At 41.5% G+C, this 17,585-nt stretch overlaps 2 protein-coding genes across 2 annotated transcripts; both read right to left on the bottom strand.

Annotated features, from left to right (window-relative positions):
- Window positions 1–76: 76 nt before the first annotated feature.
- Window positions 77–17,348, bottom strand: LOC307269526 (uncharacterized protein). Its single transcript, XM_080052500.1, has 18 exons — window positions 17,238–17,348; window positions 16,179–16,770; window positions 15,715–15,810; window positions 15,390–15,623; window positions 14,840–14,987; window positions 14,737–14,763; window positions 14,099–14,649; window positions 13,209–13,213; window positions 6,197–6,494; window positions 5,709–5,936; window positions 4,860–4,934; window positions 3,806–4,172; window positions 2,979–3,556; window positions 2,692–2,787; window positions 1,918–2,151; window positions 1,563–1,710; window positions 1,340–1,366; window positions 77–1,248 (listed from the first exon to the last, which is right to left on the bottom strand). Exons 2-18 carry the CDS (start codon window positions 16,758–16,760, stop codon window positions 704–706), a joined length of 4,239 nt encoding a protein of 1,412 aa, XP_079908626.1. The 5' UTR covers window positions 16,761–16,770; window positions 17,238–17,348; the 3' UTR covers window positions 77–703.
- On the bottom strand, window positions 8,412–13,246 carry LOC307269113 (E3 ubiquitin-protein ligase TRIM47-like). The gene is made up of 4 exons (XM_080051952.1): window positions 13,133–13,246; window positions 11,052–11,705; window positions 9,761–9,991; window positions 8,412–9,648 (listed from the first exon to the last, which is right to left on the bottom strand). The coding sequence occupies exons 2-4, from the start codon at window positions 11,607–11,609 to the stop codon at window positions 9,607–9,609; spliced, it is 831 nt and encodes a 276-aa protein (XP_079908078.1). The 5' UTR covers window positions 11,610–11,705; window positions 13,133–13,246; the 3' UTR covers window positions 8,412–9,606.
- Window positions 17,349–17,585: the final 237 nt, after the last annotated feature.

Genomic DNA, 17,585 nt, shown 5'->3' with positions numbered 1-17,585 from the left:
ATATCTGAACATGTAGTGGCATCTAGTGGTGAAAGTTCTAGAATGCCAAACTCCCTTGGTAACCCCTCATTTTCGAATTGTTGCAGAAGCTACAGTGTCCTCAAAGGACAAGAAGCTAGTTACTAAAGATGGCATTATGCACCACTGCATTAAGTCCTTCCACAATATCAAGTGATGAGGTGAAGATGTGTTTAGTTATTTATTCTATTGTAATTCCTCTTGGTCTTCCAGTAGGTTCATTTCCTACTACGACTTTAAAAATGCATATGGCCATTAGTTTGTCCATTCTGTGCTACTGTAGAATCAAGGCAGGGCAAAATGGCGGCCTCCATATAGGGAGAGCCACTCCTATGTAGATATAAAAGACACAATGAACGCCCTGGTCAGAAATTGTGCAGCTAACCAGCCATAGTCATCCCAACAGCAGTATAACGCAGAATGCAGAGATTGACCAATTAGAACACAGGATTTATCAGTGCCATGTAATAATCCTTATTTATCTCCAAACACACCATACACAGAGACATGATGCAAGCGCATACAACTGATCTTGACGTTCCGGATGATTTTCTCTGCAATCTGGCCAGAGATTCCAACCACTAAATTCTCATTAAGGGTTTAGTTTTACCTTTTAAATTTTCATAAAATTTGACACCCTCTCCTTGCTAAACGGGAACAACAACTCATACTCTTCATGTCCTGCTCACTGCTGTTTCACAGCACAAATGATCAAAGGATAAGAACTTGTCTTATCCCGTCTTGTATGTGGACTGAAGTATGGGAAGATCTCGTCTTTGAACGAACACTCGGTAAACGAGTAGATGTGAGATTTGGCCGTCACATCGTAGAAGGACACAAGACCTTCCTCGTAATCCACGAACACTCCAACCTTGTCTGGCTTCCGTTTCATGGATAGAAGAACTGGTGGCTCCGTCATGGCCGCGTACTCTTCTTCCTCATAATGCACGGTGACCCAGTAGCCGTTGTCTGGGTTCAGCTTGAGTTTCCCTTTGCGGTTTGCGTCGCGTCTTGCAACACCCAGGCCCCACCCCGTCTTGTTGCTGACCTCCACTTCCCAGTAGAACTTCCCAGAGGTCAAGCTGTTGAGCCCCAGGATGCTGGCAAACAGGTCAAACCTCTCTGTGGAATCATCTATTTCCTGGTCCTTTCCTCCATCTCTCACTTTCTTTCTGTCATCAGAAAGAACAAGGCGCCGGTGTGCGGTACTTGGATCCATCGTTACGTCCACTGTGAATTACAAGTTGTACTTGATTATAAAAACATAAAAGTATATATTTTTTAAAGATTTCATCAGGAAGAAATAGTTTTTATCACGTACCTGTAAACTTTGGAAATCTCTGAAGTTCTGTGAAGACAATAAATTATTTGAGATGAATTGAGTCGACATTTTGGCTTTGATCATTAAACAAAATAATTTAAAGGTGATATATCATGCACATGGCATGGCTTCTCCCCTTATGACGTCATATGCGAAGAAAAATCATAGTGTTTGAAAAAAATTTAAAAGGGCATTTTGCTTTAAGGTGACCTTTAAGTCTTACCAGTAGGGGTTAGCTTCTCCAGTTCCTTTTGAATTTGTTCCAACAGGGTTGTTGTGGTTTTTCTCACAGTGCCGAAAGACAGTGATGCGTCGAGCTCTACCCCTGACCAGTCTTTGATGTTGTCCAGATCTTGAAGAGACGGATAACTCTGAGGCAAAGGAAAAAGACATAAGAAGTGGAGATTAACCAACAGGTAGGAAAATGCACTGCAGGGAAGGAAACCTAATCATACATGCCCCATTAATTTACAGGTAAATAGATACACATTTGAAATACAGAGCTTTGAAGTAGCTGGATTGAACATACATCAGCCGAAAAATTGTCAATCCCTGTAAAGGTAGAAGATTTATTTCACCTGCAGGAACAGGATATGATCCTCAAGTACAGATATTTCATCCAGCTCCGAGATGGTTTTCTCAAGCCTCTCGATCTCTGATTCCAACTCCTCGATGAGATCCTTTGCGTCTTTCTCCATCATCTGCTTGCAGTCCTTTAGTGGCTGAAGAGCTGCCTCCTGCGCTGCCTCCACAACAGCGATAATAGCAACAAACACTGCGTCGATATCCCACCAATCGTTCTCCCACTGGTCCTAAAAATGGTAGAAAAACAGGCATTTTCTGATATTACCATTACTGCTACTCCACAGTGGGTCTGTGACTTTAAAGGACAGTCCAATAAATTGCATTATTACTTGGGTGCGACACCATGAATAATACATTTGACAGTTGCTCCATTTTGACTGCAGTACTGTTTGGAAACTTGCTCAGCTGGTTTGGACTATGACAGCCTTATCTGATTGTTTTTCTAATCCATGTAATTTGATGCTCAGTAACGTTTGTCTCCCTCTCCTGAATCCACTTTCTCCAAGCCCTACACCTGCTTCATTTTTACCAAGCTCATGGGAGCATACCCGCTCTCATTCAACTGGCTTCATACTACGTCAGCAGCCCCACACCCTACCCTTCAGCAGAATACCCAACGGGAACATAAAAGCTACTTCCACATGGCCCCCCACGACAAGGCCAGAGCCTCCCAGACCAGTGGACCCCAAGCTACACTCAAATTGAGATTTCGTTGTATTCTAAAGTGTGCTATATAAAAGAAATCCATCATCATCCTTGAAGCTTACCATGCAGCTCTTTAGAGATGTAGTAATCTCATCCACCTTTATTTTTCTCTTCTCAACTTTCTCTTGCAAGTCTTCCTTGGTGTTGTCAAGATGAGCCTGTAGTAAACAAAAAGAAAAGTCAAACTTCCATCTTTCCATTCTTAAAATCTATAACCTTATTGAAACTGATCTTGCCATTTGTGCACCTCTTTTTGGTGTGTTTGCAATGGAATCAATTCATACAAAATTCCACAATGCAGTTCCCGTAAATACACACTACTATCAATATTTAATTTAAGGTGATTCACCTTCTTCTTGTTCCATTCATCTTCAGTAGAAACAACCTCCCCCTGACCTTCTTCCAAACAGCGCACACAGATGCATTGCTTCTTCTCCCTGCTGTACAGCTCCAAGGGGCGGCCATGTTGCAGACAGGCTCTCTTGTCCAAGTTCTCCACGGGTTCCACCAACTTGTGACCCTTCAGCCTTTCCGTTGAAGAATGATTCTCCAAATGGGTTGAACAATACGAGGCAAGACACACCAGGCAGGACTTCTTAGCCTTCAGCTTTTTCTCTGTGCAAACGTCACAGCCCACTTCGCCAAGCGCCCCAGTGTATCCATCCTTGTCTCTCACCGAGTTTTTTTGCATCTGTTCGACAATGGTTCTCATGACGATGTTTACATCTGGGATTTTCATCAGATCCTTCTTGCACAGGGGGCACACCATTTCATTGTACTGAAAGGTGCTCATCAGACATATCTTACAAAATGAGTGGCCACAGGGTGTAGTGACAGGATCCACAAATTGATCCAAGCAGATGGAACATATTAGCTGCTTGTCCAGTGAGCCGGTCTCTCTGGGTGATGCGTGTGTGGAGGCCATATCTGCTTAAAGAGAGCACAGTAAAGTTACTCAATTAAAAATGCAATAAATCTGACGTTATTGTTGTTCACTTTTCAACTTTTCAACTGCTTTGTTCACTAATATTTGTCCCTAACCCTAACCCATTGTTGCCATGGGTGAAGGGAAGTACAGCATAATGGTAAATGCTGAAGCATAGTTTAATAATATCACAGGTATAGAGAAGAATAATGGAGTCAGGGAACTGATTAATGTCAGCCTCACAGGAATACCTCGAGTTCCTCCTGTGGTCTTTGGCCTTGCTCCTCCCATATTGGTTCCTTGTGCTCCTCGTAGGTTTTCATCCTGGGCTCCTCCTTTAAGGGCTGACATTGCTCCTGCTGTTTTGTGTCCTGCTCCTCCCGCGAAGGACGCCTGTGCTCCACTACTGAAGACATCCTGGTCTCCTTCTATGTCCTTTTCCTTTTCTCTTCTTTTTCTCAAGGCTGCTTGTGCTTCTACAGAGTCGTCTCCTTGTGCATGTCCCGGGAAGGACGCCATTGCTCCTCCTGTGTAGTCATCTTGGTCTCCTCCAGCTTCATCTTCTTCTCTGTCACGTTGTCCACCATGTTGTTCCTGGTCAAGGTTTTTATTGTCCATCTAGAGAAGACAGATTTGTTTTAAAACAGTGAATAAAAGTGTGCGGGTCAATGCTGCGCTGACAGAGGCGTAAATGGAGATTGTTAAAAGGTTTTCATTATATCTGATTAAAACCATTTAATTTCAGAATAGCATAAAACCGGTTTATTGAATGAAACTTATCATAGCCAGTTAGAGATTCATTATCAGATCTGCTTAATCTTCAGTTAGCTACTGTATATACTTTATAATATGCAGTTATTAGCAGGCTGACGAGGATATCAAACTGATTAGACACACAGGCTATCACCCTGCTGTAATGGGCAATAGCTACAGTGATCACTTTTACTGTTCAACCTTTGTATCTCTGCACTAAAGTAAACTTGTCTCTAAACTGGATAGACAGAAGGACAGAGAGTAAAAGCTATGGATTACTTCCTACTCAAGGGTGCACTCTCCTGGCCAGAGGGTGCACTCTCCCAACTGCAGGACTGCTTCGCTCACACAGATTGGAGTATCCTTGAACAACAGGATCTACAGGGCTTCACTGACACCGTATTGTCATACATCAAATACTGCACTGACAATGTGACGGTTGATAAAAACATCAAAGTCTATCCAAACCGTAAACCCTGGATGACAAGTGAAGTCCAGTCACTCCTGAGAGCCCGAAACGCCGCCTTCAAAACAAAGGACAATGCCCTGTACAGCGTGGCGAGAGCAGATCTGAGGAGAGGCATTAAAGGTGCGAAGCAGGCTTACAAAAGGAAGGTTGAGGACCATCTGACAAACAACAACCCACGTCAAGTGTGGCAGGGATTAAAACACATCACAAACTACAACAGCAGCCCCTCAGTGACCATCAGTGCCGACGCCTCGCTGGCAGAGGAATTAAATCATTTCTTTGCCCGCTTTGAGGCAACAAGGCCCAACACAGACATGCTGACCCCTCTGTCCACAAGCCAACACACACTCACTATCCAGGAACATCAAGTGAGTCGTGTATTCAGGTCAGTGCACACAAGAAAAGCCACCGGACCTGATGGAGTGCCTGGCGAAGTAATCAAAGCATGTGCTGATCAGCTGGCAGGGGTCTTCACCAAGATCTTCAACCTGTCCCTGACACGTGCCACCGTCCCACCATGTCTCAAGTCGGCTACCATAATCCCTGTTCCCAAAAACTCAACCATCAATAACCTCAGTGACTATAGACCCATTGCACTAACACCAGTGGTTGCAAAATGTTTTGAGAGGCTTATGACTCATCACATAAAAGAATGCCTCCCTGCAACCTTTGACCCCTTCCAATTTGCATATAAAGCAAACAGATCTACTGATGATGCCATCTCCACAGCCCTCCACACAGCACTCAGCCACCTAGAACACCCAAGGACCTACGTAAGGATGCTCTTTGTCGACTACAGCGCGGCATTTAACACCATCATCCCGGACATCCTTGTGAGCAAGCTGTCTGCCCTGGACTTCCCCCCGGCCACCTGTGCCTGGATAAAAGATTTTCTAACAAATCGACCGCAGTCTGTTAAGATTGGCACCCACAGCTCCTCCACCCTCATGCTCAGTACGGGTTCTCCACAAGGCTGTGTGCTGAGCCCACTCCTGTATGCCATCTACACACATGACTGTACTCCCACCCACCCCACCAACACAATAGTCAAATTTGCGGATGATACGACTGTGGTGGGGCTCATAACCGGAGGAGACGAGTCGGCCTACAGGGATGAGGTGCAGCGGCTGGTGGAGTGGTGTGCTGCAAACAACCTGACCCTTAACACCACAAAAACAAAGGAGGTCATAATGGATTTCAGGAGACACAGAGCTGACCCCGCTCCTCTCCACATAAACGGTGACTGCGTGGAGAGAGTCTCCACCTTTAAGTTCCTGGGAACTCACATCTCTGAGGACATATCCTGGTCAGCTAACACCAAAGCGGTGGTGAAGAAGGCCCAACAACGACTCCACTTTCTGAGGGTACTCAAGAGGAACAGACTGGAGGAGAAGCTGCTGGTGACTTTCTACCGCTCAACCATCGAGAGTGTGCTGGCCTTCTCCATCACTGTGTGGTATGCTGGCTGCACAGTGGCTGACAGGAAAAGGCTGCAGAGGGTGATAAGGTCAGCTGAAAAGACCATTGGCTCTCCTTTGCCCTCCTTAGATGACATCGCCAGCTCTCGATGCCTCTCGAGAGCAAAGAAAATAATCCGTGACCACCTCCATCCCAGCCACCACCTGCTCAGCCTACTGCCCTCTGGTAGGAGGTACAGGAGCCTGCAGAGCAGAACCAACAGACTGGCAAACAGCTTCTTCCCTTGGGCAATCAGGACACTGAACACTCAAAAAACGTAAACACATTAAACAGACATACACATAGGCTACCTCACTTACACAAGTGCAATATGCTTTCTGCCTTTTAGATTTATTTATTATGACATGCCTGTCCTTGTCTTGTTTCTTGTGTTATTTATGTGTCTTGTTGTTTTTATACTGTTTTTATCTTAAATTGCTTGTCTGTTTTTTCTGTGTGTAATAATGCACCTTCAGTTGGCAATCCCAATTTCGTTGTACGGGTGACTGTACAGTGACAATAAAGACTATCTTATCTTATCTTATCTTATCTTATTTCTCATTACTTATTTAGGTGTTTACCGGACAGATTTAAAAAGCCAAGATTAAAAAAGCGTATTGCTTTTCTGAACAAACAAGGAAACATCAACACTGTTTAAAGGCCAGGACACACCAGTCCGACTACCCGAAAATGGAGACTGCCGATTCAGGGAGCTCCAGTCTTCCCGTCGCGGCCGAAAAAGTGCAAAGAACACACCAAACCGACTGCTGACTTTCCGTACGCTCTGCGCTTGCACGGGACGTAATGTCTCCATAACAGCAGGTGGCGCTAATCTGTATTGTGGCCCGAAAAAATACGGAAGCCGGAAATGATGGGACGGCTCTCTAGACCATAAACATAGATAGAAATACGGATTTATATTTATGGACCATAAAGAGCACCATTTTTAGCAGAGAGTGTCGAGCATGGTGTCGAGCAGTCAACAAGGGTTGATGCATGTGAGTACTCGCTGAACGAAACAAACACATTAATACGATGGCTAACTGTTGTTAGCTGTTTGTGCTACCCGCCTCACTTCCGGGCTTCACTGATTCGCTAGCCCTCCACAAATCAAATTGCTCCAACTGAAAGACTGCCCGCCGACAAAAGAAACCCGACGACATCTACGACGACCGATTTCACGGCACACACCAAACAGATTCGTGTCCCCGCCCCCTCCCGACTCTACGACGGCGATTATCGGGCCGGTGTGTCCTGGCCTTTAGGTTTTACTGGTGACACGCCCAAGGGTCAGTTCAGGTTATGTGTGTGTGTGTGTGTGTGTGTGTGTGTGTGTGTGTGTGTGTGTGTGTGTTGTGTTAAATCCCAATAGCAAAACATTAAAAAAACATCAATGATGTAACAAACAACCATGCACACTACCAAAACCTTTAGTCACCATAACCAAAACCCTGTGTAAAAACACCGCAGTCAATCCATCAAGAGTTTAATTCGCCATATTAGAAAACTAAATGTCCTACAATGTAAAGTAATGAGACGAACTGAGGGGAAAACAGGTGGAAACAGAAACTTAATTTTGACTTACCTATTAAAGGGTAGTAATATGATCAAATATTTATGTGTGCATATAAATTATTACCGTTCAGCTGCTGAAATGCTCCTTATCTCACGGGTACCTGTCTCTCTCTCACTCCACTTTCCGGTGGTGTGTGTGTGTGTGTGTGTCCTTCCTCTGGCTCTGGGCCTTCCTCCCTCCCTCGCTTAGGTTTCATTTCTGTTCCAAAAGCTCTGCTCAACGGGAGAGGCACATCAGCAGGCAAATGAGCAACCAAATCAGCTGTTTGTCTCCTGGAGGGCGTGTGCAATATGTTTACACACATCAAATATTGAACTTTGCTGGGACACTCATCAAGGCGCTGTGTGTACATAGTTTGCTGTTGAGCAAGTTGTTTTGTGTAAATTTCATAATCCTAACATTAACATTATCCTTCAAAAATACATTATCCACACAGGCATGTGCAACATGTTCACACACAAATATTGAACTAGTCTGAAAATAAACTTTGCTGGGACACTCATCAAGGCGCTGTGTTTACATAGTTTGCTCAACATTAGCTTTCATAATAATTTTTTTTTTAAGGCAAACATACAACAAAAGACAATTGATTTATGGAATATTATTTAAGTTTATTTTGTGTTTGATAGAACTTATCGAGACCTTTAAAATTGTATAAAAAAGTAATTTTCGACAAATATGTCACTTACGCCCCTTTTGCTCCAAGCCCTCGATATATTTTTTACACAAACATGGAATTTCTTTTGCATCAGAACAGTGTTAGAGGCTTGATATGTTCTTCACTCGTCCATATAAAAGGAAAAAAAAAGCCTCAAACATGTTAACATTACTATATACAAATACTGATGCATGTAAGATCACATTCTACTTAAAGTCAAAATAAAATGATCCACACAGGCATAAGTTACATTCATACAATTAAATATAGTTGAGTTTCATACATTTATCTGGTCTCTTTAAATCTGTATATCCGTACATTCATATTTTTGCTGCACGTAGTTAATTACATCCAATTGTTCGACACAATACTTACAGTTCAAATGGGTATACATTCAAATGAATCATTAAAAGCTAGCAAAGGTTCGACATTAAAGGAAATATGTTTCTCAACTCCCTGGCAGAATTGTAATGACATGATCAATACCACTGTCGTAGGTGTCTGTTTAATGTAATGCCAGCTGCCAGTTATCTTATCTAAGCGCACACATGGACTTGGTTCAAAGGTCACATATTTCACCTTTATAAGCCTACCTATAAAACTCCCTTATTAACAGTTTACACCTTGTGCATTTAGTCTGTACAAAAAATCCTTTAAAAAATATTAATGTTAAAAATCATAACCATCTATTAAAATGGAGAATAGTTGATTTTACACTTCTTTCAGGTAAACCAAACAAACTAAATATAACATGCTAACTGTTGATCTTGGTTTGTGCTATAAAGACAGATTGATATGGGAGTGGCAGGTCTTGAAGTGCATAAACATATTTCCCAAGAGGTCCAACTTTTCTTTTCCAACTAGATATGCTGCTGTACATTACGTAACCACATCTTCAACCTCATCACTTGACATTGTGGAAAGACTTGAGGCAGTGGTGGATGATGCCATCTTTGGTCAAATATTTGCATCTTGTCCTTAGAGGCCACCGTAGCTTCGGTAAATTATCCAAACCGAAGGGGTAGAGAGGGAGCGTTACATGACATCAAAAAACTTCTATATTACACACTGTACCTTTAAGAAAATATAAAAATAAACTTTGTTCCATCGCTCTTGAAGGTATAAATCACCAAAGTGTTCAGTTTTCCAATCGTTGAGATGAGGTAGTGTATAGAAATCTCTGTAGAGACAAGAGAAAGACGACATTTAACGATCAGTATTTAGTCACAAAGAGAAAAATAAGCGTTTTAATGGAATGATAAAATATCTAAGCTTTTGAATGTGATGCAGACCTGTAGGAAGCGGAGGTCGTCTTCAGTCCGCTCCAGCTGCTCCAGCTGCGTGTTTCTCCTCCGCAGCTCGGAGATTTCTTCCTCCAGTTGTCCTACGAGCTCCTTGTTCTGCGCCCACTCCTCTTTCTGATTGTCCTCACTCACGTCTGCACAGACCTGGATTTTCTCAACTTTAACCAGTCTCTCTTGAATCGCTTGCTGAAGTTTCGACCTTCTCCTTTTTAGTGTGAACTGTGAAAAAAAACATATTTCGTCAGCAAAATGGCGTCTGTGGCATGGGGCAATCTCTACAGTGTAATTGACATCAATACTGCCAATGCTCAATGGCATTGTTGTATATTTCATTCAACATTTCAACTCTGGAGAATGTTGCAATCTTCTCAACCGCTTCCCCATCAATAATGTCAATCGGGTCTTGTATTCCTGCTAATGCAAAACAGACCTATTTTTTCATCATTCATGAAAGTTTCTCATGTAATGTGTATGTTTCCTCTTCAAAGATGCCATCTGTTTTTCTTTTAATAAGGACGATTGTCAAATGATTTATGTCATGCCAGTGGGTTTTGCTTGTTTCATCAGAATTAAGACCAGATGATCCGTTTGTTGAACATTGTCGCTTACTTTCAAAGGATTTCTTTTGAACTTCTCCCTCCACACTGTTTTGTTTTCTGTTTCATTTAACTGAAATGGTCAAATATGATGCGCTAGTATGTGAAATCTTTAAAAACCTTTAAGGAAGAATGCCTGCTTATCATTCATATGTAATATAACTTTTGTTTAACTAAAGTCTTGAGTTCCATACAAAGAATTCAAAAAGTTAAAGTTGTGCCAACTTATTATTTTTGGTTCAGATATTTTTCACAGTTTTAACACTGTTTAAAGTTGGAATCAACATTTTGACTTGGTTTTGTTTGTTATAATTAGTTGGAACAACTGCTATTGTTTGAAATGATTAGGTTATTAAACTAACATTTTTAAGTTTGTATGATTATGAAAGATACATTTTCATTACATATAAAGGATCTCGACAAAAGATAATTAATTGGCTCAAAAGTGGCAGTTTTCCGTTAAAAAAATCTAGACAGTTGCTTTGAAAATTTTAGTTTTCCTAACTTTTTAACTTTTTACAGTATTTTTTAAATGTAGCTTGCCAGTAGTTTAGTATAGCTGAAATACTAAGCTAGTTTAGCAAAAGTGGAGAAGAGTCAGCAAACTGAACGTCTGCAGAATATGTTGCTGGCCTGACACTATTCAACACTTAACATGTTGTGGTGCTTCTATTTGTCCTTACCTTCTTCTTTGCGGCTTCTTTGTTGACTGCTATAATGTGATGGCCCCAGTGCTCTGACTCGGTGCACATGTCACAGATGAATGTTTGGTCACTTCTGCAGAACCTGTTTAAGGCCTTTCCATGCAGTCCACACACGGACTCATCCAGGTTCTTCACCACACTGATCAGGAGATGGCGCCCAAGCTCTTGGTTCCTGTAATGCGGCTCCAGATGAGTTGCACAATATGAGGCCATGCACTCCAGGCAGGATTTCACTGCTCTGCATTTTTCGGGGCAGACATCACAGGGAACCTCTCCCGCTTTTAAAGGCACAGTTGATTCCTTAGCCGTGGCATTAACGAGTACAGTTTGGTTTGTTTGTAGCTGAGGCCTGCTGGGGTAAAAGGCCTTGCAGAGGGGGCACTGGCATGCTCCATTGATCCTCCAGTATTCGCCTATGCAGCCCAGGCAGAAGCAGTGTCCACAGGGGAGGGAAGCCGGGCTGGTGAACTCATCCAGACAAATGCAGCACTTAGGAGGCTCTGACATTAGGTCGAAACAATTGATCTGTCTTTCCATGTGTGTGTGAGCTGAGAACAACCCTGGTCTGATTTGGGTGTGGTGTCAGCACGCACAGATGACAACGTATCCCATTCCTTATTGGTTAAAGTGTATCTGCAAGGGAAAAAAAGGCTTGTATTAGCACACATTTGACTTTCAGTACTTCTTGGGCATAACAAGGGTACACATTTTGAGTGTATGTCTTGTATTGAAAATTCCAAAAAAAAGTGTAAAAAAAAAAGAAGTAAAGTCATGTTGATACATTTTGTGATATATATTGAATTGTAGCATTGAATATCACTCAACCTTAATTGACTGTGAATATATGATCAGCATTGTCTCATTGTAGTGTACATACATTACAATTATAAAGTAAATAAATAGCAAAGGTAAACAATAATAAGAGATCAAATGCGTTTTTATTTAATTTATAATTATAATAACTAAGTCACTTGTACTAGTGTTTAATAGTCGTGGCAGAAGGGACCAGAAGGAACCAATAAAGTGATGCGCAGTTGACCTGAGTTGACAATCTCAAATCAATTTTGAATCTTTATAACTCCTTCATAGACTCCTGTCTCAAAGTCTATGAAATTGCTCTGCATAAACTGTTTGTGGCTTTGATAGAGAGAAGCGGTTTAAGGATTGACAATGACTGGTTAGATAGTAAATCATAAGTTTATGTGCGAGTGAGTTTTTTGATTATAGGTTCTCACAGCAGCCACGGGAATCAACATAACCAAAACGCCAGAGGCCATCAAATAACTCTATTAAAGTACATTTATACAGACAAGAGGAAAATGTTAAACCAACCCCACCCAGCCATTTTTTTAACATGTGTTTCTGATGTCTAAAACATGACAACGCAAATTAGCTGACATCGACACAACCACAAGTAGGTTGTAACTTTTTACAAGGGTCATATATTGGCGCCAAAATGTTCCACTGAATTGAAGACTATATACAAAGAAAAAAACCTGAAGAAGCCAATAACTATAGAAAACAACGTAATCTTTTTAATTTATTTAGTGTTGCTTTAGTTTTTAGTTACACAACCTAAATATTTTTTTCCACAGTTACTGGAAATGACTCACTGCAGATTTTCCATTAGCACTGAACATGTACATACACATCTCCTTCAACAAATGTAACAAAATACAACTGAGTATTAGCCAGAGTGGTGACGGCGTTACGTCAGCACCATGTGATGATTCAAAACATTTTACATCCCCTGGCCAATCAGAAGGGAGTATTCTCTGTAATTCCATTAAAAGATTAAGTCATGGTTGCCCACCTGATTAGCTACATTTGTAGTTAGAATATACAGTAAAAGCATTTGCAGTTAAAACATATCTTTGGTTGTGGATTTCTGTTTTGACATGTTAGTTCCAAATAGCCTGAATGGCTAAAAGTGAAACTGGGTCACTCAATTCACAACTTAGACATGAGAAAATTAAAATGTAATGATAAGCACACAGCTTGTCTCTTCCATTTGGCAAAACAATCTGACATTAAATATTGAAAATATTAAGAACACCTACCTTTCTTAAGGAACTATACCAGCTTGTCTTTCCTGAGGCTCTTAAAGTGTTGTGTTACACTGTTATCTGTTGGTACCTCCTCTGTAATAGGTATTGACACACCTATCACTGCTGGGAAAGAGGGCGGCCCTGTTGGACTTGGGTCATTTCCTCCTGAATGCTTATAAACCCACATGCACCGGATAAGCAGGCGTGGATGTAAAAAAGAAAATAAAGAAAGTGATATTTCAGCAGCAGCTCCCAAAAAAACTAGGGCAACAAAACCACTGACTACAGGTTTTAGTATAGTAATAATACAACACATGTTAACACTCTGTTCCACTTTTATTCTAATAGTGAATTTCATTATTGACCTTAAATCGAATGGAAAACAACTTGCAGCGTCAGGACAGCATTGCAAAATCAGTATCAATCAATATAGCGTATTGATTGAACTTTCACCTGAAAAAGAGTCATTTGCATTGATTTTATCGAGCGCGACCTGTGTGGAAGTGACGTTGGTAGGTAGGAAAAGTTCTGAATTTGTTTTCACCGCGCTGGAAATGAGGTTACCAATAGGTTATCAATAGACTTACCCCGCAGCCTATTGATACATCATTACATTGAGTGATCCCAATGGAATTATAAGTAGCCCATATTCTAATATACAGTACATTCCAATATGTCAAAACATTTTAAATACTTAACACATTTTTTTTTTATTATTATGGCCACGGGCGCCATTTAGACTCGGGGCCCTGTGCACATTTGAAGAAGAAAATGATCCCCTTTTAGTTTTTCCAAGACAATAAACACAAGAACTACAGTATAAGGAGTGGATTAAACAGTGTTTTTCTGTACTCTCTGAGCTGGCATCATTAGCATGCTAATGATATGTGATTGGTTTTAAAGGGCTTCCTCTGAGTGTGGTCAAAATGTTTGACCGCACAAAGCCTTTATTCAAATCCCCTTTTGTTCAGCTGAAACAAGGGAAGCAAGCAGAGAACGGAGTGATTCCATAGAGCCAATGACCAAAGGCTCTGATTTCTTGGCCCGGCTGTACAGATAGAAATACGGGAACATCTTCTCGGTGAAACATTCTCCTGCAAATGAGTGAATGTGCATCTTCCTATCCACATCAAAGAACGAGACCCTGCCTTCACTACAGTCCACATACACTCCGACATTTCTCGGCCTGGGACACAGGTGAAGGACTGAGTAGCCTTTCCTATGAACTTCATAGTCAAAACCCCTCTTTCCTATGGCGAAGAAGCCATTTGCTTTCGTCAGTGTGATCTTGCCCGTTCTGGTCACCGTTTCTTTGGCGACGCCGACGTCCCAGTCGTTTCTCAGGCCCACTTGGACTTCCCAGTAGTGACGGCCGGAGGTGAAGCCCTTGTTCCCTAAAACCATGGGGCAGTCGAACCTGTCCAAGTCAAACAAGGGGCTGCTTGCGGTCTTGGAGAACTTCAAACGTTTCCCAAATTCAGACACCATCAGGCCGGAACCAGCAGTGTTTGGGTCAAAGGCGACTGACTCTGAGAAAATGAAGATTAGTGAAAGCTCTCATCTTTCTTTAGTAACTCCGCAAGAAAGTCAATAAATTGATTGATTTCTGATCTTACCTTTATATTGTCTCATCCTGGTCAGTTCTGTAAGAAGTGGGAACAGACCAGTTAGTTGAAAAAGAAAAAATAAGATTTTTCTACGCTGGTAATATATTTTTACCTTTTTCTGTCAGAGTTTTCAGTTCTGCTTGGAAAGTTTGGACGAGATGAGACACGGCTCTCCTCAACGTCTGCACACACAGGTCTGAGTAAACCCTGATGTTGGACCAGTCTTTGGGGCCTGACATGGTGCTCAGGAACTTCAAAGTCTGAAATGATTCACAGGCATAATGATTATGAGGCTGTGTTTGATATTGTTATACCATAAAGACAGCAACCTTCTCATCAAACTTTTGGCAAGACAGCAAATCATTTCCTTAAGGTGAGACACTGCAGATGAATATTGTAAAAAAAAAAATCAACTTATATATCATCATTCAACTTTGTCAGCTGATTACTTTCATTAAAACAAACACTTTTTCTATTACACGTTTTTATGCCCAAAAGAAGTTTGTATAACATTAGCATTGAAACTCATATTTTACTCAAATTCTGCCCTCACGATCCTCACTTCGGTTGGGTCCTTAATCCTTCAACCACCTTAGAAGAAAGTGGAAAATGCAGAAGGGGGCAAACTTTGAGAGAAATATCGTCATAACATTGTAAAAAACCTGCAGTATTTGAAGGTGGTCGTCACTCTGCGATAGCTCCTCTAGCTCAGAGTGATTCTTCTGCAGTTGGGCGATCTCCCCCCGCAGCTCTGCGATCATCGCCTCGTCCTTGTCTTGTGATTTTCGGAGCTTCTCCTGGATATTCGACTTTAGTTTAGTGTGTGTCTCATGTACACAATTTATCAGTGTGTTAAAGAGTTTATCGCTGTCTTCAAGCTCTTGATTTGCTTTTTCCTGATGATAAAAAATAAATAAATCATGTCATCAGCAAAGATCTGTATTAAAGTGTTTAAAAATCCATGTGTAATAAATCCCCAGTACTCACTCTGCTCATTTCAGAAGAGTCTGTGAATTCCGTTATTTTTTCCATTCTGTCCTCAACCATGATTTTTATCCTTGCTTTCTTAGAATCTATTTTTTCCTTGAAGATGTAGAATTTCAAAAACCCAAAAGTGAGTGAGCCAGTCAGTCCTTCATTTTACTGATTTCACTCTAAAATAAATAGTTAAAAAAATATATGTTTTAGCTTGCTGCATCACTCTCAGGCTCAAGACGCAACAAACACCATTTCTTTAACTTTGTTTGATTTTTTTAAGAATAAATGGGCAAAGGTCGCTCATTGCTAAGTACGTTAGCTCAAATACTGGTTGTCAATGGGAGCGTTAGCTTTCTTCTTCAAAAATGCACAGTTAAAGGAATGGTTTCTGTCGCCTTCACTTCAACACTGAGTGATGAACCAAGCTAAAAATAAAAAAATGTAACTTCTCCTTTAAGAAATTAAATTCTTACTTTCTGTTGAGCCCCTTCTTCTTCAACTGACACTGTCTCGTGGTCCTTGTGGTCCACCTCGCTGCACAGCAGACAGATACATACCTGTTCTTTCCTACAGAAGAGCTCCAGGATCCTCCCGTGCCTTTCACACATCTTCTCCTCCAGGTTCTCCACAGGGTCAATCAGCTTGTGTCTCATCAGCGAGGGAACTCTGTGGTGAGGCTCCAGGTGGGCTTCACAATACGATGTCACACACACCAGACACGACTTCGAGGCCATGAGGTTGACGTCTGTGCACACGTCACACGCCACCCTCCACGGTGCATCGGTGCTTTCAAGTGCCTGGACCTTCCTCTTCTTTATCTGGGTTGAAATCTCCTCAATGACCTCGTTGGTGGAGATCTCAGGCCTCACGTTGAATCTTTTTTTACATGTGGGACATTGGCACATGTCGCTCTTGTCCCAGCGCTCGCACAGGCAGGTTTTGCAGAAGTTGTGTCCGCATGGTGTGGTGACCGGGTCGCTGAAGACATTCAGACAGATGGAACACTGGAAATGATCCTCCGGCAATGAAGCAAAGACACTGCATGATGATGACATGATGGAATGTCTGTGGGAGACAATGTGATTTATATGCTTTTATATCTGTATTTATCTAGTATTTAAGATGACAGAAGGCCGTGATTTTTCCTTGTGCTTAATAGAACTAGGAAAGCCACAGAACTAGGAAAAAGAAGCTCAAATGTTTGATAGATCCCTTAAATCAAGTCTATTTAAATAAGTGACTCCTTTTCATCTATCATATGAACTAATCCAATATCCATTTGGATGTTTTTTTTAATAAAAACTTTTGGTATTCATCAGTAGCATTAACGTTTAAAAAGGAAAACAAGTCCTTTTTAAAAGAGAAAAGCATCAAGTCTATTTTTATGCAATGTGAATCCTGACCCGCCCGGTGAGTCACAGTCATGTGAGTCAACATGCTCATATTTGTTCTGCATAACTTCACTTCCAAATCTGTATTTTCAAAGCTCACACAGGAGAAAAACAGCAAAATTAGTATGAAAAATTACTCACTCACTCTCCGTAATTATTCAGTGAATTCGGGGGCCTAAACGTTCTCTCTCGAACACGAAAGACCGTACGCAGTGATAACAGCGCCAAAAACAATTCAACACTCAACACCTCAAGACAAGTACTGGAAGCTGAGGCAGCTCAACTTGCTTCAGTGGGTGTGGACAAGTCACACCATTCCACTGAAATGAAACTTAAAGGCCTACTTCACCAGTGGGAATATGAAGGTGTATTGAACTCTGAGATCCTATGTAGTATAAATGTAAAACAATTTTAGAAATCTGTTCATCCTAGCCTGACAAAAGGCAGAAAGAGTGTTTTACGACTCTCACTGTCTAACCCTACAGTTTG

The sequence above is a fragment of the Ammodytes marinus genome (assembly GCF_949987685.1).
Source record: "Ammodytes marinus genome assembly, chromosome: 23".
In the NCBI taxonomy this organism is placed as follows: Eukaryota; Metazoa; Chordata; class Actinopteri; order Uranoscopiformes; family Ammodytidae; genus Ammodytes; species Ammodytes marinus.
The sequence above is the reverse complement of the archived record's forward strand: the minus strand, read 5'-3'. Positions and strand labels throughout refer to the sequence as shown.